The sequence below is a fragment of the Lachnellula hyalina genome, assembly GCF_007821495.1.
Source record: "Lachnellula hyalina strain CBS 185.66 chromosome Unknown contig00184, whole genome shotgun sequence".
Lineage (NCBI taxonomy): Eukaryota > Fungi > Ascomycota > Leotiomycetes > Helotiales > Lachnaceae > Lachnellula > Lachnellula hyalina.
In genome coordinates this window covers 2,782-23,411 of record NW_022157298.1, presented here as the reverse complement: position 1 = coordinate 23,411, position 20,630 = coordinate 2,782, and the positions used below count along the sequence as shown (strand labels likewise).

At 45.8% G+C, this 20,630-nt stretch overlaps 7 protein-coding genes across 7 annotated transcripts; 3 read left to right on the top strand and 4 right to left on the bottom strand.

The window, feature by feature from the left end:
- Positions 1-1,049: 1,049 nt before the first annotated feature.
- On the bottom strand, positions 1,050-2,926 carry phacB (3-hydroxyphenylacetate 6-hydroxylase; the record flags this gene model as incomplete). The annotated part of the gene is made up of 7 exons (XM_031152539.1): positions 1,050-1,398; positions 1,453-1,863; positions 1,917-2,120; positions 2,170-2,306; positions 2,366-2,482; positions 2,537-2,719; positions 2,765-2,926. 7 exons carry the CDS (start codon positions 2,924-2,926, stop codon positions 1,050-1,052), a joined length of 1,563 nt encoding a protein of 520 aa, XP_031002165.1.
- A 729-nt stretch (positions 2,927-3,655) lies between these two features.
- Positions 3,656-5,293, bottom strand: LHYA1_G007609 (putative transporter; the record flags this gene model as incomplete). The annotated part of the gene is made up of 5 exons (XM_031152538.1): positions 3,656-3,991; positions 4,050-4,274; positions 4,329-4,601; positions 4,654-5,105; positions 5,158-5,293. The coding sequence occupies 5 exons, from the start codon at positions 5,291-5,293 to the stop codon at positions 3,656-3,658; spliced, it is 1,422 nt and encodes a 473-aa protein (XP_031002174.1).
- Positions 5,294-6,212: 919 nt separating this feature from the next.
- Positions 6,213-7,855, bottom strand: LHYA1_G007608 (putative dipeptidase; the record flags this gene model as incomplete). Its single annotated transcript, XM_031152537.1, has 6 exons — positions 6,213-6,335; positions 6,363-6,521; positions 6,571-6,807; positions 6,857-7,125; positions 7,178-7,343; positions 7,394-7,855. The coding sequence occupies 6 exons, from the start codon at positions 7,853-7,855 to the stop codon at positions 6,213-6,215; spliced, it is 1,416 nt and encodes a 471-aa protein (XP_031002175.1).
- Positions 7,856-8,473: 618 nt separating this feature from the next.
- On the top strand, positions 8,474-8,924 carry yabJ_0 (2-iminobutanoate/2-iminopropanoate deaminase; the record flags this gene model as incomplete). The annotated part of the gene is made up of 2 exons (XM_031152536.1): positions 8,474-8,510; positions 8,572-8,924. 2 exons carry the CDS (start codon positions 8,474-8,476, stop codon positions 8,922-8,924), a joined length of 390 nt encoding a protein of 129 aa, XP_031002176.1.
- A 3,438-nt stretch (positions 8,925-12,362) lies between these two features.
- LHYA1_G007606 (uncharacterized protein) lies at positions 12,363-12,627 on the top strand (the record flags this gene model as incomplete). Its single annotated transcript, XM_031152535.1, has 2 exons — positions 12,363-12,383; positions 12,430-12,627. 2 exons carry the CDS (start codon positions 12,363-12,365, stop codon positions 12,625-12,627), a joined length of 219 nt encoding a protein of 72 aa, XP_031002177.1.
- A 69-nt stretch (positions 12,628-12,696) lies between these two features.
- On the top strand, positions 12,697-13,522 carry LHYA1_G007605 (uncharacterized protein; the record flags this gene model as incomplete). Its single annotated transcript, XM_031152534.1, has 2 exons — positions 12,697-12,699; positions 12,839-13,522. 2 exons carry the CDS (start codon positions 12,697-12,699, stop codon positions 13,520-13,522), a joined length of 687 nt encoding a protein of 228 aa, XP_031002178.1.
- Positions 13,523-16,843: 3,321 nt separating this feature from the next.
- LHYA1_G007604 (uncharacterized protein) lies at positions 16,844-17,641 on the bottom strand (the record flags this gene model as incomplete). Its single annotated transcript, XM_031152533.1, has 1 exon — positions 16,844-17,641. The coding sequence occupies one exon, from the start codon at positions 17,639-17,641 to the stop codon at positions 16,844-16,846; it is 798 nt and encodes a 265-aa protein (XP_031002171.1).
- Between the last annotated feature and the right edge of the window lie 2,989 nt (positions 17,642-20,630).

Sequence of the window (20,630 nt, the reverse complement as noted above, 5' to 3'; positions counted from 1 at the left end):
GGCTTATAAACTCGGTTTCTATGAAACTAGTCCCAAGACGGGTTTACGGGCACTATCTATGCACCTAATACATATGATACTTTTATCTGTTCTGTCTGGTATTATACTCTTTAAGTCATATATACTCTACTATACTCATGTTCCCCCGAGAGGATTTCTATATTAGCATTACTCTCACTGGAATTAAGAAGGGTTTTCCTACCTGTTTTAACTCTATTATATCGACTTTGTATTCTTGACATTTGAAGCCATTCTTATTAATATTTCGCTAGGGAAGTAAATAGTTGTCTGTGCTTTATTTTAAAACTACTATAACCCTATGAAACATACTATTAGAATAATAACGACAGAATATACGATGGAGGAAAGGCTTAGTGCTAGTATATGGAGTCAAGTCATATATTGTGATTAATGTGTAGAGAAAAGGATATAATCGACCAATGGAAGACTGGTTCTATGGTCAGTCATGCTGATGTCAGCAGATATATACCTATCAACAACTAGGTAATATACGCAAAAATACTCTTTGCAACTTCTACTCTGCCAAGCAAGAATTCAATCGCATCCATTATATTCCAAACCATATTAATAACCTTGAAAATCCAAGAAATCGACCCTGTGACCGACTTTCCCATCTCTTGCACGGTGTTTATTTGAATCACACAAAGATCTGCCGCAGAGGGTAATCTATGCTCCCTATTATTAGAGAGGGAGAGAAAGCCCGGAGGATGTTTGAGGGGGGTAAAATAATCGGGCCGTGGGAGCAAAGTTCAATCTAGGGTTTCTTACACTTAATATTCAACTCGATCACACTATCTCGAGATAGAAACACAAGCGGGAATCGAATCCTTAGCTTATATAGAGCACGGGAGCATTCTAGAAGCAACTACTAACGATTCTAGCGAGCGAGTATGCTAGCTGTATATACCTAGGTATATAACATAGGTTACGTAACTAAGAGCTAAAGCAAAAGCAGATATACTATACTATATAGATTTTCAATCAGTAATATTTCTGTGCACGGCCTAGGTACTAATAGATAAACTAAATTACTCCTCGAGATACTCCGCCAGATGCTTCTCATTTCGGGGCACAAAGTAAACTTTCGAGTTCTTTGGTGCTGCTCTTGTATGTTTGACATCTTCGATTCCTTGAATAGGGTCGATGTCGGCAAGCGATTCTTCCTCGGGGAGAATCTCATATGTTAGGACCAAATGCAAAAATGCCATATAGACGGCTTTATTTGCAACGTGAGAGGCGACGCACATTCGACCTCCATAGCCGAAAGAGTAGTGAGAGATTCCTGTCGTTTCCTTCTCAAGCCATCGTTCTGGGATAAAGTCAAAGGCGTTCTCGAAAACGGCGGGATCTCTGTTGCAGCTCCAGGAGTTAAGGAAGCTGGATATGTTATTAGATGACAAATATCAGGAGAGGATGCTGTTGGATACTTACACCATTGTGTTCTTGGGAATCAAATGCCCTTCCCATACCGCGTCGCCGGAGGTTGCTTTTGGTAAGGCTAGTCGCAGAGGCGTGTAGTATCGATGGACCTCTTTTGTAAATGCTTTCAAGTATGGAACTTCGGCAGAACTAAAAGGATCATGCTCAGTAATACCAGAGTCCCTGATAGCTTGATAAATCTTTTCCTGCAGATCTGGCCGTTGCGAAAGTAGTAGAATCCCCCAGCCAATGGTTGGGGTTGTTGTTTCTGCGCCCGCCATCATGCTGAGACTGATGCTTAGTAGCTCCTCCTCAGTCAGGTTGCTGGCTTCGGGGTCTTTCAAGACATTGCCTTGGATACACGGCTTGTCATTCCCATTCTCTATTTTTTCCTTAAGGTTATCGAGCAAAACTTTATTATATCTTCCATATAATTAGCTATAGTATTATTATAATATTAAAGATTCGTCACTTACTCAAGACGTCTTCTTCCAATTTCCTTCGCGTAGGCATTGCCTTTGCCGGATCCGAAGCTCTCTTTCAGATAGTCCCACGCTCTTAAAGCAGGGATATAGTTGCTATAATTACTTCCGGTACTTCTCAATTTACCAATCTCTGTCTCGATGTGCATTATCTCCAACAGTAATGGAGAGGTCTCTAGAGCTTTAGCCGACTCGGCTCTTTTTTTAAATTAGCTTGGTCTTCCCCATCGATAATCTCGCAGCTTACCTGAATCCATAATTCAAGGTGAGACTGAGATTCAATGACAACCGATGTGTGATCGGTGTAGGATCAACTGCGAGTTGCCCACTCTTGCCGACTCTCCAAAGATCTCTAATAAACTCAGTAGTTTCCAGTTTCACAATCTGTATAGTATTAGTACATTGTAGGATTCCTCGAGAATATCGAAGTAATCCAATCTTACTGGGAGATAATCGGCAGTCTTGGCACGATTCAAAGCGGTTGCTGCCGCTTTTCTTCGTCTCTTGCAGCTGTCATCCCATGGCGAAGTCCCAATTGACAGCACACTCTTGGATATTATCTGTGTAGAGTCAGACCGTGGTCTGTTATATTCTAAATTCTCATCAAGACTAACCTTGTGGAAGACGTGAAAAACAGGTCTCGAATTCAAGGCAGAAGTTTGAGCGAGAAGTAGATCCTTAGCCGCAGCGGCAGAATTAATAATCACAATCGGGGTATTCCCGAGCTGAATTTGGTAGACATCACCATACTCTTTCACCCACTGTCTGTACTTCTCAGCCGCTGGAATGTTATGCACCTTTCATAAATTAGCAAGTGTCATTGAGCTTTGAAGAATCCTCACCTGATAGAGGTTACCAATCACGGGGAATCCACGAGGGCCCTTGAGACCTTTCAGTCGTGCCTGATATCTTGTCCACTCATTGAATACAAGATAAAATACAACAGTAAAAACAATAGCCACATATAGCCCGGCCAGTGAAAAGAACGCTGTGTAAAAATCCATGGTATAGACTTTTGGAGATCTGCGTTCAGGAAACAAACATGAGATATCCAGTACTTATGTAGTCACCTGCATGTCCCTTTCTCTACTAGATGCACTCCTGCTACGTTGTACGGAGTTCTATTGACTTTTACACAATCAGGCAGTGGGTCTCATGGCGGCCATAGTACGGAGATAGCATAGCATTATTGCACCATCGAGGCCATGCAATTCGTTATCAGCTGTCCCACCATTGTGTTGCCTCCCGAGGCGGGAATTCGAGAGCGCAAGGACATGGGTTTTCATAGCGCCTTTTTAAAGCTGTATTCGTAAGTGGGACAAAATCGATTAGTGAATATTAAATTGGACAGGGAGGGACTCAAAGGTGGAGTCGACTGCGATAGTAGGACGGATAATAACAGTCGCAGAAAAGGGGCTCTTAGTTCTGGTGTCACAAGGTGATCACTTCGCTACAATTGTAGGTCCGTAGTTTGGGGTTCTGATAGTCTTATGGTTGATTCCCAGCACTTGGCCTACCAATATACCTTCAACTCAAATATACCAATTAGCGGAAGGCAAAAGTCTAGTCTTAGTAGGTTCACTTTAGTAATATATCTTGCAGATTTGAGAGAAAGAACATATATAAGCTGGTCGATATCATATAATACTATATTTTAAGCCTCAATGATGAAGCGAGTACTTTCAGATGCATGAACAGCTGCACTTTAATATTATAAGTCTTTGGCTATGATCTCAAAGAGCAAAGCGGAACTCGGGGTTGTTCTCGATACCCACAACCCTAGTGATCTCCCTACTGTCCAGCTTCTTATTAATCTTTACATAGTACTGGCGTTGAGTAAGAGAAACAAGAATGTAGATTCCTTGGGTAACCGCTACAGTGATCAGAGCCGGCCTGTAAATCGGCGCGTCCTGTGTTCTGAAAACAGCGGAAGAGATGATTCCTGCTAAGTTCTGACCTGCAAACAGCAATCCCAATGTGACAGCCCTACCAGTTGTAGTGTGCGTGTTACTGGCGACCCATGCTGGAACCAAGATTCCGGGGGTAAATGTTCCAAATGTGATTAAATACTAGATGTCCATGTTAGATATTTAGGTCGTAAGTACCAAGTTGCGGCGGTGCTCTTACGGTGATGAAGTACCCAACCTTGACGTTATGTATAAGGTCAAGTGTTCCCAAAAGCACAAAACCAATAAGGGAAACTAATATAGCTCCTGCTGCTACTGTTGCACGTTGTTGTATCTTATCCGAAAACCAGGATGTCGTCAACTGAATGAAGGCAGCAGTCAAATTTGGGCCCACAGTATACAGATTGGCCCTCGGCGTGTCAATAGTAAGTCGCTTTACCATCGTCTATACAAGTGATTAAAGTCTCCGTCTGTTAAGGGGTGATTGGGAAATTCATACAGGTAGAAAGTTAGAACTAGAGTTGGAACCGACACCATACATCAGAGCCATGAACGCAAAGCTCCAGTTTCTCCAGTCCTTTAATTCGTTTTTAGCATCGGGCCAAGAGAAGCGTTCAGAACTTGTATCCTCGTGAAGACGGGATTCAGAGAGTAATGCTTCCTCTTCGGTAAACCATCGTGACTTGCTGACGCTGTGGGGTAGCCAGAAGAAGTTGAAAACTGCGATCCCGGCAGTCATTGCGCCTTCGATCAAAAAAAGATATTGCCAGCCCTGCGGAATATTAGTTACCCTATCAGTAAATTGCGCCAGCTGGGCGGTATACCTTCAACGCTTGATGCCACTTGAAAACGCTGTACGCAATAACACCACTGACTGCACCGGCAATGAATCCCATCATTCCAAATACCGAGACTCTGAAGGCCAGCTCTTTTCTAGAATAAAACAGAGAGCAGTAGAAGATAGCACATGGCAAAAACCCTGCTTCTACTGCGCCCATCAACACCCTGCATGCTAATATGCCTCCAAAATTTGTGGTTGCGGCTGAAGCCATCGCGAAAATGCCCCAAAGGAACATGATGATTGGCATAACCACAGCGGGGTTGAAACGTTTTGCAGTCAATGTTGCTGGTATGTTGAATAGTCCATAGGGAATGTAGAAAAGAATCAACAGCAGAGAATACTGGTTTCCATGAAGCCCAAGATCCTTTTCAAGCCCATCAGTCTTTGCATTTCCCAGATTAGCCCGATCAAGTGTGTGTGTGAAGTATGCAAGCACTAATCACGAAGTGTCAGTGACATATAGGTCATAAAGAAGGGAAACACATACTCAGTCCTGGCATCAGGACAAGATCCAGCTTCCTGACCAATTGTTTTTCCTGTGCTGACTTGACGGCAGGGAAAGAGGTCTCGGACGGCGACTGGATGGTCGTCGTCGCCGCCTCTTCTTTGTTGAACTCAGACATCTCGATCGCGGATTTTAAAGTGAGCCGAACAATGGAGCGAAGAGACAAGGAACACAGATACACTGCAGGAAAAGAGCCAGGGGATGAATATATAGGAATTTAGGAATATACATAGTAAAATATGCAATGACCATATCGCACCTATACTACTGTGCCTTGGCCATGGTTTAGCTACATCTAGGCAAACAGCAGCGCTGATGATGCCTTATCTCTCGGACATGTCGCCATCTCTAACTTGACAGTAGGGACTCACTCAAACCCACTGTTGATGCGAACAAGGCATATGAATATTGATAAGACGCAAGCATCGATGTGAGTCCAGGTCATGATGCAGGGTGTGAGCGAAGAATGGGGGGAGGGAGGTGTCCAAATATGGCTAGTGAGAGTGGAAACAAGTAGCAGTATCAAGCACGGGGGGGCAGATTAGCAGTGTCTGCACCATAGTATCGCAGAAAGATTCTCCTCAGAGAAGGGGAAACGGCCTTGATATACCTTATGTTCAAGGCAAGGGTTTCGTAACTCGTATAGCCGGTTAAGGGCGGAGCTTGTAGGTACAGACTACTGCAGGCTAGAGGCTCTTGGGATTGTGATCTAGCGGGGATAACTTTATTGCCAGCGCTAGTGCCTCCTCTGTACTTTCTCCTCGCCTCTCTTCTCCGCGTGGCCCAAGCTAGCCCCAGTTGGGAATACACGGCGGTTCTATGCGCTTGAAAATAAATGATGCATAATGCCAAGGAAATAATGTGTTACATAGTCTTTGACTCTTACAGCACAATAATAATAATAATAATAATAATAATAATAATAATAATAATAAGGTATGCAAAAGTCCGCAAAAGCTCAATCGTTTATGCTACATTCTCTACTGAATAGCATTTCATTTGCAGGATATTTCCTATCTAATTACTTCTAGAGTCAATCAGTTCCCAGGCGCGTGTATTCCTTTGTTGTTAACATTGAAGTTGTGAGGTACGCGTTTTAGATTCTTCGACTTCTCCCTCGTAGACCGGAACATGAATGGCGAGTTTGCAAATCCAGTGGCCTAGCCCTTGATCCTCTCTTCCCATACTGCCTCGTTGGGCTTGGTCGTAACTTGGATTTCCTTTCCTCTCTTTTCAATATTCCCCCATACTCGTAACAGATTCTCACCCGCGAATCCGCGCAATTGCTCATCTGTCGCACCGCGCTCAGCCAGTAAGGCAACAAGGTCGGGGTATTTTGAGACATCCTATACAGTATTAGGAGTTGGTATGTAGCTCCAGGAGCAGTCTTCTTACCTCCAATCCAATTGGCACAGCTGGAGTTCCAGAAAAGTCGGATCCAACACCGATGCATTCCCAGCCGGCGATTTTTACAATATGCATGATATGATCAACAACATCATGGATGGTGGCTTGATCTGGATTTTTCATATTCAAGAATCGGTTGACAAAGACAGCCATTACAATTCCTCCGTTTTTCTTGATACTCCTTAAAACATCATCAGGTACGTGGCGTAAGTGCTTTTGAACCTCCTGTTCTTGCATCAGCCCCTGAGAAGTATCAACGGGTAACAGGACTTACATATGCTCCCGAATGCGAGAAGATTACTGGCGCTTGAGTAATAGAGAGAATGTCCCTCATAGTTTGGTGGGAGACGTGAGACAAGTCAATCATCATCCCAAGCCGGTTCATTTCAGCTACATACTCGTGACCAAAAGGCGTCAGCCCTTTATCTTCTCCACCAGCTGCTACAGTTGAAGCTGCTGTCGCAAAAGCATTGTCGCAGTTATGGGTTGTAGTAATGTAACGTGCGCCCAAATCGTACATTTGTCTAATTGCTCCCAAAGAGTCTACATAATAAGTCTCTGTCAATCATGGTTGAAAATGGCAGAATAAACTTACTTCCCACCTGGTGGCCACCTTCAATCCCAATCATACTGGCAATTCGACCAGATTTGAACGCCGCACGTGCACAGGATGGCGTATCGCAATATTGAAACGTTGACGGGTATTCGTGAATAAAACGTCTAGCGATATCGATCTGTTCAAGTGTATCTCGCACGAGATGCTTTACGGATTTAGCGATCAAAGTTTACTGCTTCTAAATGTTATACTCACAGTAGGATCATCAATGTCAACATGAGCCTCAGGACACTCAACAAACACACTCCAGAACTGGCCACCCATCTGCCCTTTGCGCATTCTTTGCACATCCGTGTGTCCTAATAGTTTATCATTGAAGTTGAAGCTCCCATCATACATTTTGCCGTATAATTCAACTCGTATGAGATGTGGCAAATCATTGTGCCCATCGATCAGGGGTGTCTTGGAGAGCACATCTTTAGCACGAGCACCGTAGTCATGGGGATCGATGGGTGCTGGTTGCATCAGGGAGTTGAGGCTCGTAAGCGGTAGACTGATGGCTGCGGCAGAGAACGCAAGTAATGTGAGACCCCATCTTCTTAAGATTCCTCTTGGCCGAGAGTCTGGTACTGAAAGTATGACTTCTTGCGAGGTTGACCCATTGGAAGCGGCTTCACTCTCCGCGGAAGTCATCTTATCCGCCTCAGTTGTAGGCATGGTTATCACTTTCTTAATAATATGGCGGGACTTTGGAAAAAGAATATATAGAAATGAACAGTCAGTTCGTAGCTCTCCCACTCATGATGGAGAATTATACCATCGTGAATCCCACTCATGATGGAAAATTGTACCATCGTGGATCGCACTACTCATACGCTTTGACAAGGATATCGTCTAACAGCGGTCGGGTAGGGCAGGCTATCGCGCTGTCTAAGCGAACAATGCCCCTTTTTCGGCCAAGCAAAACATCGACACGAGTCCCACAACTTCACAAGTCCAGGTCCACTCTTCACATTTGCTTCAAGCTGATAATTGCGTGACTGTGAGCGGACCATATTGGGAAATTCTATTATTATATAGACTCGTGCTAAGGATATCGCGGTACGACCATAAACCGGCATCCTAGTATTGTGGCAAAGGTCCAGCTAGATCAGTTTAGTTTTTGCGCCTTATCATTTCCGGTCAATGACTGATCGCCTTGTATTCTTAAGTTATGTGGGCGGGAATCCGATCGCGGCAATTGAGGGGCATTAATGGAGTTGAACAAAACTCAGAACTTCATGACTGTCGTTCACTAGGAAGCAAAGCTCATTGCTTGAAACAACCAAGCAAAGTATGGCTACTCCTGTATTTTCAAAAGAGGCTACTGTACGTACCTATTTGATGCTACCTTTCCTATGCTGATGGTCACTCGGACTGATGCACGCGAACAGCAATCGGGCCGTACTCTCAAGGCTTCAAAACGATCCCATCGACACCACTCGTCTGGGTTTCTGGACAGATCCACGCCGGCATCAGTGGCAACCTTATCGAAGGCACGATCGCGGAGCAGACCGCGGCCTGCCTAAAGAATCTCGTGGCTGTGCTCACAGCTGCGGGAAGCAGTTTGGAGAAAGTGTTTAAAGTCACAATCTTTCTGGCCGACATGAGCTACTTTGCAGAGATGAATACTGAGTATGCAAAGTGGTTTGTGTGGGAGAGAAATATGCCTGTAAGAAGCTGTGTTGCTGTGAAACAATTGCCAAAAGGGGCCAGGGTAGAGACAGAGGCAGTTGCTCAGGGTTGAAAGTTGCTGGCAAAATGGTTATTGAAAGATTGTATCCAAATATAATACATCTATGGCTCGGACATACATCGTAGAGTCAAATGTAGAACCTTTTCGTGTACTATTTGAGATTGTGAATAACTAAGGCAGGGTAAGGTAGTAAAGCCAAATCATCGTTTATACTGCACATCATTTCAAAGCTCGAAATAGAAACTTAATTGAGTAGATTAGTATGAGAATGTTGTGACGGTGAATAAGCGGTATGTATGAGACCAAGGCATTTGTACAGATAAATCATCCAAGACCCTAAGTAGAGAGGTAAATAGAAGCCAATAGATATAATAAAAGCGCATATAAACATCAGCGTCTACCGTTGCTATCGCTGCTTATACACCAGCAACGCCACGCGCTATCACCCACGAATGGACGAAATCAAGTCCCAGAGTCCACACAGCTAAACCTGGCCACAAAATATACGATTTGTATGTAGTTCATCCCACTCCCTCGCCTTCCTCGCCTCGCGCACTCCAGCAATACCCCGCTCTGGAACTGGCAAAGCCGAAATTTCATCTTCCCTTCTCGATCGCCGAAACATCTCTCCATGTCTCTCATCATCGTGTTTATCCTTATCATTGACCTGTACTTCAGCTGTCCGCCGTTTTCGTCGAGAGAGTGGAATGCTGAGGGAGAGAGGTCCGAGGCTGATAAGTACATGAAAGGCGCGAGTGTTGCTACTATCTTGGAGGGGGAAGCCCGAGGACGATGAGAGTGAGGGGCAGAGATTAAATGCATCGGTTTGTTCGAGTAGACTGCGTCCGAATATGATATCGCAAGGGAGGTTGGGAAAGACGTGAAATATCACTCCACATGGTTTCGACTCTGAGTCGGAAAATTCTAGATCTCTTTCCTCAGAATCAGAGGTTTGATAGCTGTCAGTGTCGAAATCCATATCCAGGATAGGTGTTTCCAATTTTCGCCAGTCTAGACTTAAGTTATATACAAGCACCTGCCCTATCGTCTCGGTTTCCGACCCATCACCCACTTTGATCCGTCGTCGAGCTTCTCGTCGGCGATCGATGGCGAATCCTTCTCTTTTGGCACATTTCAATGAAATGAGATTCACATCTGATCCCGTATCCGCATGGGCGGTCAATTGATGGCCGTCGAGTGAGCAGCTCATTTGCTGACGAGGACTTCCGATCCAGAGTAAAGATGAGATATTGCTCATCTCAGCGGGACATTCTTCAAGCAGATGTCGGTTCTTGGAAAGAATTTCGGTTTCTTTGAGGGATGGCATGCCAAGAATCAGATGTACAGGACAGGATAGTGGAATGTAGAACCAGCGTTTCTTCCGAGTAAGAGAGTGGCGTAATTCGACGGGGACACGAACGCGACCTATTGACCAGACGTGTTTCCCATTGCCCAACTCAAAGCGCTTCTTGTCTTGTGGTCGGCGACGGATGAGCAGGTCGTGTGTGGTAGCGAAGTCTTCGGACATGATGTTCTCTTCTGATCCCGAGTCTGGACAGGCTAGATGGTCCGTGTCTTTGATTTTAATTCTCAGGGCTTTGCGGCGGTTTGATGGCCGTCTGATCCGAAGTTTAGCTTCAAGTTTGGAAGTGGTTCTCGTAATATCTGCCAATATCTCGCGCCTCGTCAGATAGCGAAAATCTCTCAATTTTTTAACCTCATCAGCTTGAGCGAGCGTAGGTTTCTGATCAAATTCGAGACACTTAGCTTCCACCATAACAAGACCAGCATAGATTGCTTTTACTTCTGCCACGAGTTGCTCTTGTGAGATTGGTCTGGTTTCTGGTTGGGGCATGATGTCGTAATCGTCATCCCTTTGATAAATTTGTGAGCTTTGGGATGGTGATATTTTATTGACATTACTACTAAGAATGGATGCTGGGTTTCGAGCCGGAGTACTTTGGTTTGGTTGAGCGTGCGTGGCTCGAGGCGATGGCTCAAAGCAGCTGAATTCTTTTGGTCTCGATTGTAGTGCTTGTGCTCTTGCTTTTTGAGCTACAACAGATGCAATGTTTGAAGAATCAAACGATGACCTTGCGACCGGTTCATCTGGGGACCATAGCCGTTTTTTGGAACTAGAGGGCCTTTGCATCTCGAAATTATCCCTGTCCCGCGCCTGCTCTATATCTGACGTGGGGAACACCTTTGACCTTCGAGGCGGCGAATATTCGGATTTAAGGAAAGGGGAGGCAGATCCAGCTGATGTCCCATCGCTAACGGCTGCTCGTTTTCTTGGGGCTTCTGTGCTGTCTTTTTTCAGGCTATCTTGCATTATGATGTCCTCGTCTTTATGTGTAGCATGATTTAAGGATTTAGGCTCTGCTAGATATCTTATTGGCAATTTGGGAAGGGCCCGCTTTGGTGGCTCGTGCTGGGAGCCCGAGGCTTCATTGTTAGATGGTTCTCGGAGTGAGGAATCATCCTTGGTCAGGCTAGAGTATTCTGCTGTCAGCAACTTACCCTGATAGACTGCAGCCTTGCGACCTCATGCACATCTGATATAGCAAGGACAAGTATGTTTCTACGAGGCTGAAGGGTATCTCTGCTGTATGACAGTATCAATCACCGCTTCTGTGCAGACATATCCAAATATTCCGTTCTGAATATCTCAATCTCAAACAGATCCACGGGTATCATGTCTTGGTGAGTCTGACGTGCATGGTCCCATAAGTCGTTGGCGGACGCACCGAGAGCCCCCGAGACTGCTATGTCGCGCAGGTTGAAGACGCCTACCGTGAACGGGAATTTCATAACATCATTGGCAAGGAGCGTATTGATGGCGAGGTACATTATCTGGTGGACTGGGTTCCAACCTTGGTGCGCGGCCATGTATTACAGAAGGCGCAAGCACGGCCTCTGATCAGTCGCTTCGAGGCACGATGCCAAGCACAGAAAGAGAAGTAGAGAGAGAAGGTTCCGACCGACCGAAGGGATTTGAAGCCGCAGATGGGACACAGCAGAGAAGGCAGCGAGGAAGGCCGCGGAAGCTGGTGTGATGTCGTGCACTTAAAGCCTGACGACTTTCGAGGAGATTCCTGACTCTAAAGGTCCTCTGGATAGTTTGGCCGCTTCAAGGAGGGACATAGAACTCGACCTACTGAAAGTTTTCCAATTCCGTGGGACCTCAACCACGTCGCCTATATCGCGGTTGTACTCGTCATCGAGATTGTCAGCAAGCACGTGCGAACGTCCAGCCTTCCTGTTTGTCAAAGGACCAGCGCAATTCCTTACCGACATCGCCCAATCTACTACAGTGAATACCACGACTGACTAGATTGGGAGGCGCGAGAGAACTTATTGGCAGCCTCGCTCTCGCATCTCTGGGCCATCACACGACTGGACCAACCCACATGATGATGATGATGATGATGATGATGATGGAGCCACGCGAAGCACATTAGAGCCGGGAATCTCTGATTGAACTGTAGGATGAGGACGGCGGAGAAGAGAGTGAGGAAGGAAAACGGCTCTGAACATGAAAGGGATATGTTACTAGCTTTCGAGGAGCAAGAGTAGTCTTCATCGGCTACCACTCCCAACTCCCCGAGGCCTCCTCGCCGCTCTGCTGATCCATCGCACCATCGGATTGATTGATGTCGAGGATCTACGACCTGCAAGGCGGCGGGAGCTCCGCTCAGTTTCCATCGAGGCTCTACCAGCCACGCAATTCGAGATCGAAAATTACCATCTTTGACTTCGTGAAATACGCAGGACGCCTACCGTGAACGGGAATTTCACAACATTATTGGTAAGGAATATATTGATGGTGAGATCCATTACTTAGTGGATTGTGTTCCGAATTTGGTGCGAGGCTCTATATTACGGAAGGCAAGAGCACGAGGTGGAAGTAGAAGTGCTGGGGGAGAAGGAGCATGACAACAACGACAAATGCCTGACTTATCCAGAGCGTCGACCATGTTGGGCAGATTGATGACTTTCCCATCAAACCACTAGAGCAACACTCATTCCTCTTGACTGGCTTCAGCCGGCATAGACCGTGTCGACTCTCGTCCAGGGGAATGACTGCATCGGCTACCGCAGAGGCAAGTCCTACCCACAGGGCTACGCGTATCCAATCCCAGCATGGCACAGCCATCAATGCCGAGGCCATTACCTCGCAAAGGAGTAAGCTGTTCAGCCTCGATGACGACGGTGGTTTGAGCGACAGCGATCCTGATTCCAACGACGATGACGGATGTTCGAGCGAGGACGAGCAGAGACGTTCGCACACGAGCAAGCATAGTCGATGGTCAGACCTAGACGAGCAGCGCTTACTGGCATACAAACTCGACCCGCAATACGTACACGCTGGAACATGGTCCGGCCCAGAGGCAACTAAGCTTCCTCCCGCAGGTGTTCAGGTAGTAGCTGAAGGTCTGTGTGCCTACTTGTCCTTTGACATCTGCTGGGATGAATGTCTAAGAAAGACCTTATCTTTCTGTCGGCCGGTCCATCGCGGAGCAGGTACAGTGGCGGGAAGCGGCGTTGAAAGCGAAGCGACGAGAATGGGATCAGATGCTGGGCGAAACATGGAGAAGTTGACATCGGAAGCAGGCATGAGGCGCGACGTGTTTATCGGAAACAATTGATGTATTATAATGATAAGTTGCGCGTTCATTGTCATCCCTGGTATCGTTGCATCGTGCAGTTTTCCCCAGGTCCTTAGTAGCAGTTACCTCTGAGTGCGACCGCCAACTCATCGACAATTAGTATGCTAGCCACTCTAGCAGATAAGATTTGAGGAGAAAGTGTTGATAATTTTATTCTTTTCCAGGAGAGAGTCACATGATGAAGCTCGTCAAAGACTGTTCCTAAAGTAGATTATCTCGCCCATCTTGTGGGATGAGGTGGGGTGGGTTCAGTGGGGCACGGGCCACATACAAAGTTTTGCCGGAATGCCTGAGGTATATATTCCTGGTTTGACGTCCCCATCCTGACCTCACGCTCCACATAAGGCCGCTTCTGCTCCATCTTCCTTTTGCTCCTCTGCAATTTCCATTGCGCTGTGGTATCTTCCTCTATAAACCGCTTGTCGTCTCTTGCCAAATCTTCCTGACTTGGTCTTTTCCCCAATGATGATTGTTTCGGCGGAGTTTGCAAATGGCTCGGTATGATGCCAATGGTTTGGGAGTTCTGGTGCTGTTTCGTCCAGCGTTTGTTTAAGTTCAAGAACAAGTGATCGAAGTGAAGGCGCGAGGCAAGCGCGAGCCTTTATACCTTTATCCCCAATGTTACTCGGGTTGGTGGAGTCTGAGTTGGGGGGCTGTGGAAGCGCTTGCACACTTCTAGTTGCTCCGATTATCAAAGCGCAGACGATGTTGAAGATGTTGTAGAGGAAGGAGATGATGTTGATAGTAGTTAAATGGTTTGGACATGCTTAGAGGAGTTAATTTGGTATAATCTTTGGCTTTGTAAGATGATTCCTGATGGAAAACAATCGCTTCAATACAAGCGAATTGAGTGTGCTGTAGGTCGATTTAAATTGCGTGACTATGCTTGCCTAGTTTCTAATGCCGAATGGAGGGATGTAGGAGAATGATCTACTTTCTGAAGTCTTTATTTGAGGAGAGATCAATGTCCCTCTCAGATGAATTCCCTATCAGCTAAAAGCTATCTCTTCATTGAAAAATATCATCGTCAGATCCTACGAGGGAACTCCAACTCCTTTGGTGATGGAGTTGATGCAAGGTTTTGGGTGGCTAGTTTGCCTAGGCGATAAAGAACTATAGAGTTAATAGGAGGAAGAAGCACAGAGTATTTATATCCGAAGCATCATTTGAAATTGAAAGTCCATTTTCTCCCCCACTTTAAAATTCTTCTGGGAGATCTAGAGATAGGGGATTTATCTTATTTTAAGAGACGCTACCGCATCTCAAATGTTATTATCTGTCAGCTCCGTCGTCTGTCCTCACCCCCTTTTCACCTTCACTGTTAATGTTTGGGTATAAATCGACGGCGGTATTACGTATCTTTCGATAAGTGGGCATTGATTCTCCTCAGTCCTACTTATGTTCAAAAAAGTCCAAATATAGGAACTCGGACATGTGTGGTTCCCGTGATGCTGTCGCCCAATTTAAGGGAAAGTGGCAGTTGCCGTGATGCACTTGGGCTAAGTGGCCTTCTCGAAAACTTTTTTAATCAAGCAATTAATTGAGAGACCATTCACCTCCTTCCAGGTATAGCAGACGATCGATTGAGCGAGTCACTCAAACAAATCTGATCCGACCCTCTTGCAGTAGACCATCCCGCAAGGACCCTATCAGCCAGGACCTTTATGCCATTTCTTCTTTCCCAAGTCACTCTCTTCTTGAGAAGCTGGCACCAGAGCTCTCCTCAGCGATCCGGTGGACCAGTTGCATATGAATTATTAATCTGTTAGAATGGATCTTGCTGCTAACTTAGATCGGTCACTTGAAAGTAATGTCCGGTGTGCCATAAGCTTTAAAGAGGTTCTTAAATACGTTGCATCTTCTGTCTCCTCCGCTAGCCTCTCCACAGGCTCTGCATAACGTTCTTGACTGGCCACGTCAGGAACAGGACAGGTTCCACTGATACCCTTCTATTCGCAAGCCGGTAGAGAAAGCGCTTCGAAGCATCGTCCCCTCACTCCCTCTCAGTCCCGTGAGGACGCCTACCACGATGATGAATCCGAAGCAATTTTGCCACACATCGCTGAACAGACACACAGTCCGGAGCAGCAAGATGGCACAGGGCCATGAGGAATAGAAGAACCCTCCGTTCTATCCACGAGCCCATAGAGTGATGAGGCAGAAGGAGATAGCATGCCAGGCAACGCTGCACAGCAGGATCTATGGGAGGGTGTATGTGGATTACCCATGCGGCACGACAGGACAGTTACCTCAACACAACCTGAACACGATCGTGTCTCGACGCCTACTCTGCCGAAGGTCTCAGCACTCCACGGAATCAGGTCCAGCCTTCGCCAGCGGCGCTCCTCCCCAAAATCGCCGCCGTCAGAGCTCCGGCCCCCCATCCATCCTCTCCTTTTCACAGCTCGGACTTCACAGAATAATACTGAGAGATTTGCGAACGAATGCGAATGTATCTGCAGCCGCAACTCAGCACCGTGTCGGGAAAGCCCGTGATACTCTTCAATCACAACTCTTTCGCCGGCTACAAGTGATCCGCCCAAAACCACAAGCTAAGAGTTAATGTCTGGGAAATAGAGGACTTGGACGGCAAATGCAGCGGGTCATTTGTCTTTCATGGTTATTCGGAGTTCGTGGCGAGGAACATTGGTGCAGGCTGCTACACAACCTCCGGAAACGCAGAATAGATGAGAGAACCGTCAGGTGGATAGCCAGTTTTCTAGCAGACCGGAGTACGGTCATCAACTTCGATGCATCCAAGTAAGAATTTTATAAAATAACTACGGGAATCCCCCAAGGATCGCCGCTGTCACCTATCCTGTACCTTTTCTACAACACCGACTTGGTAGAAACCTGCAACCAGGAGCCTAATACCATTGCAATGGGAAGCATGGCTCTCGTTGACAGTTCATGTCCGAAACTTATCCCTTGTGCCTCCGGATGTCGACGGCATTACAATAATCTACGAAACTGGCTTCCCGTCCAAACACTTTCTTAGAAAAAGAATCTGGCCCATTTTTCAACATGAATCATTGTACACACATATATGCCCATTTTCATTGTGTACCAAATATTCGGAATGTGGTCAGGAAAAGAAGACACAAGAGAACCCATCTCCGGCTATCAGCTATACCATGCCTAGAACACGTTCCTGCAACCACTATCCCGCGCTCTGTTTAACAATGATATGAGTCACAAACTCTCCGGAGCGTTACTGTACCTAGGGTTCAACATACATTTGTCTATATCGCGTGCCCCACATAACAAATCACACACTTGTTAGGCTTTTGTCCAAAGTCTTCAATTGTCTTCCTCCTCCAGAACCACTCCACCAGTCCCAGACTCATCTAGCAATTGCTCCTCTAGTCCCTCGACTTCCTTCTCCATAGTCTCGCCATTCCCCGACCGCTTTGCCGTCTCAAAATCAATAAGAACAGCGCCCCTTTCCGAAATCAAAAAGTTATGCGTATTCAAATCCCGATGAAGTATGCTCAAGCCATGCAACTTTCTAACGATAACCTTGCAGGCAGGAAGGTCCGAAATGGTAGCGCGGTGGCCTTCAATATATTCGATAAGGAATCCGATGACCCGACCATCTTCAGTTAAGTACCCCAAGAACTCTGGGCCGATATTGTGGCCATCTATCCATGAATATACTCGAGTCTCAGCGATGTAGTACCCGATCTCCCAGTAGAATCTTGCAAATTTGGTAACTATTGGCTTCTCGAATTGTGGAGAAGATGCCACGTAGACGTTTGATCTAAGTCGCTCTCCGATTTGAAAAGATAGGTACTCATAGGACTTCGGATGCCACAGAGGATTGATTGAGGGAAGAGTCTTCTTGAGAGTCTCTGAGAAGAATGGCGTTGGATTTCCCACCGTTTGCGAGATGCGGCCACAATTCCAGTCGCCTTCCGGAAATGGCGGCAGATTTTCCACCAGGATTGGCGGGAAGCATAGATCATCGACTTCGTATATTCCTGGATCGATATTGATATATTTGAAGTGCTTTCTGTTCACCAGAATTCTGTAATAGCTTGGTGTCTTATCCTCGGGATCAATTTCTTGGTTCAAGATCTCGACGTGGGTAGGATACATAGCTTTAGTGGGAGTGGTGCTTGAATACACCAAAGAAGTTTTTGATAATAAGACTTGACTTGGCTTACTTGATTAGGAGCTGATATCGAGGGTAGACTGGTGCGGACTTTGTTTTGGGGATGTTGTTGCAAATATGTGGACCTATAAACTGTATTAGGAAAGGTGATTTGTACCCCTACTAGCGTTATGAGTTTGGTTACCGCCGTACCATGGCGCTAGATGAGACACCAACCTGTTCATGATTCTCATTTTGGTGCGACAATAGCCAATTGATCCCTTCTCCATTTTTTATACGGATCTTTCATATTGCAATCTATATGCGGTTTCTCTCTCTGTCGATAATGACCAAGTGCTAACGACCCAAACTTTGTGATATATACTTACGATTTTCCCATCTTAAGCTGTTTTCTTCCGTTCTTCAACTGACTGACACCTTATCAACAAGCACTTGACTTTGTGACGTTGTGCAGGCCACACTGTCGCTATACAGAAATGCCGGTTCAATTCAATAAACCAAGCGTTAGCAACTACAGTTTCTTGAGATGTTTTATACAATCGACACAGACAATGTCAGAGAGATGACACTGGAGAGATAACAATGCCAGAGAGATGACAATGCCAGAGAGATGACAATGTGACAGTCGTCAAAAAGACAGCTTGCAGTACATGGGATGATGAGGCGACATCAAGGTCCAAAACGAGTTGATTCAAATCGATGACAGAAGATGGCCAGCCGTTCCTTGATCGGGTTATGACTGATTTTATTAAGAGGAGCCACGGGTTGCGCCGGAACTACCGACTGAGGTGGTAATCGTCTTTACTGACATGCTCACCCAGTGGAGAACTGCAGCGATTGCTCTGCACAAATAGGCTCGCGGCCTTCTCGAAAGTTTAAACAAACAAGACAAGTGCACTTTGGGATGATGACAATAGCGTCGTGTTACATGATTTCAAAGGCTTCCTTCTGTGGCGCCGTTGGAAAGCCTCGCCAACGTTTCCCTCCTCCCATTACCAAGTTTACGTACTTACAGAAATGACTCGTTGATTTTATGGATGGTGTCCGGTGGCATCAGCTGGCCATAGCTGGACGCCTCTTAACATTCCATCGCCTTATAACGTCGAGTTTCACTCAACATCTTAAGAGTCTTGTCAATCTACTGCTAATGACCTGTAGCGCTTCCCGACCGTACCTCCGAAGCTAACTCAAGTCTTAGTACCTGCGTATTCCGTTGAAACCCGTCTAGCTTCGACCAGATCTCAATTCCCGCCTATACAGACAGATACCCCTTCGTAGTAGGGGGTTTCCCCCGCTTCCTATCCCATGCCTCGTTAATAAGTACCTGAGACAGATGAATATTAGCTCTGTGTAAGCATTACTCTTGCTTCCACCGACTGACCTTAGCAAGCTTGTTCTAATTATTTAATACCCTCTCCTCATCCCATCGTCTAGCTATAAAGCTAGTGAATTTGCAAGTAAAGGCAGCTCTCTCCTCATCTGTCCATTCTCTTAAATCCACACCATTAACCACATCATGGAAACACTATCCGGCGACTATAGTAGCACACGATAGCAGGGCCATCTAAGTACGGGTTAGGCCGGATAGAATCTCTAGGGCAACGGCTGGAGCATCCGCTACCTCTACCAATATCCTCTCCATCTGCTAACAAGCCTCTTTAAAGATCTGGCAATTTGTTTTGATGCATAGAGCCCGTATCTCATCAGCATTTTCCTCTCGAAAAGCGATATAATGTGCCAGCATACCAGCACTTATATTGACATTTTCTGGGTTCTCTAAGTGCCCGTTTGGTTCGGTTGTAAGATTACCGTGCATGACCCAAATTTCCCTGCCCCGTCCAATGGGACCTTCAAGAATTAGAGGCGACTGTAGTTTACAGGGCTGTCAAGTTGTTAGCCGCAAGCTTTCACAGGCTCAAAGTGTGTTATTGTAACTTACATTATCCTCCAACTTTCGCCTCTTTGTGTTCAGGTTGTTTTGTTGCCTATCCTCCGGGTTGAGGTTCTGCACAGCTTTTCGTTTCAATTGCCTTATAGGAGAAGAGGAAGGAAGGTAATTCGATGAGTTTCTAATAACAACTGATACAAAAGTTATACGAGAACCTCTTCTAAAGAATCCCACACCAGGACTTACTTGTTCCCTCTTGAATAGCTCCTTCTCCATATTATGCTCAACCTCTTCTTTCTATCTTCCGAAGTATGCCTGAAATTAAAAGAGCGTCATGATCTTGCTTGCTGCATTTTTTAACCGTCGTAGTTCCGCAACTGATAGAAAAAGTAAGGGAAGACAAGGTACATTTTCTGCCATAAATTTTCTGCAACCAGCATAGTTGTCCCTTGGATTGATAATGTCCCACACTCGCGAGTGCATAGCGTTCTAAGGCCGATTACCCCATCTCTCGAGGGCTAAGCCTATAGCTGCAGCAGAATGTACATTCCGTAGGTCAAGGAGATGCTACTTCGAGTCAGTCATATATGCTGTACAGAGGGAATTCAATATACATCTACAAGTTCAATAAAGTAAATCGCCAAATTTTCGTCGACAATCAAGCATGCCTGGATATCAGTAGAAAGGTTTAACCATCGCCTCTTAATACCCTTCAGGCACTCAGTGTCATCAAGGACGTCTTCAACAGCAAGTCTACTATAGAGCTTACTCACAGACTCCATGTTTAACTTTGCCAGATCTAATAGGCTCTGCCTTTAAACGCTCTCCCAGAATAAAAAGCGCGTTAAGAAAGGTTTCAGCCACTTTACATCAGTCGCAGATGTGATATGCAACTCGTAGCGTGTATTCAAGATTGAAAACCGTCAAACAACTAATAAAATACCGCACGACTGCTCTTCACCCTATTATTTAATCGGGTCGACAAAAAACCAAAGAGCTTCGGATGGCTCGGATGAGGTATCAGAGGCTATTGCAGTCAATACTATCCAATATGGTAGAGGGTGTCGAGATAGCAATACCTATCT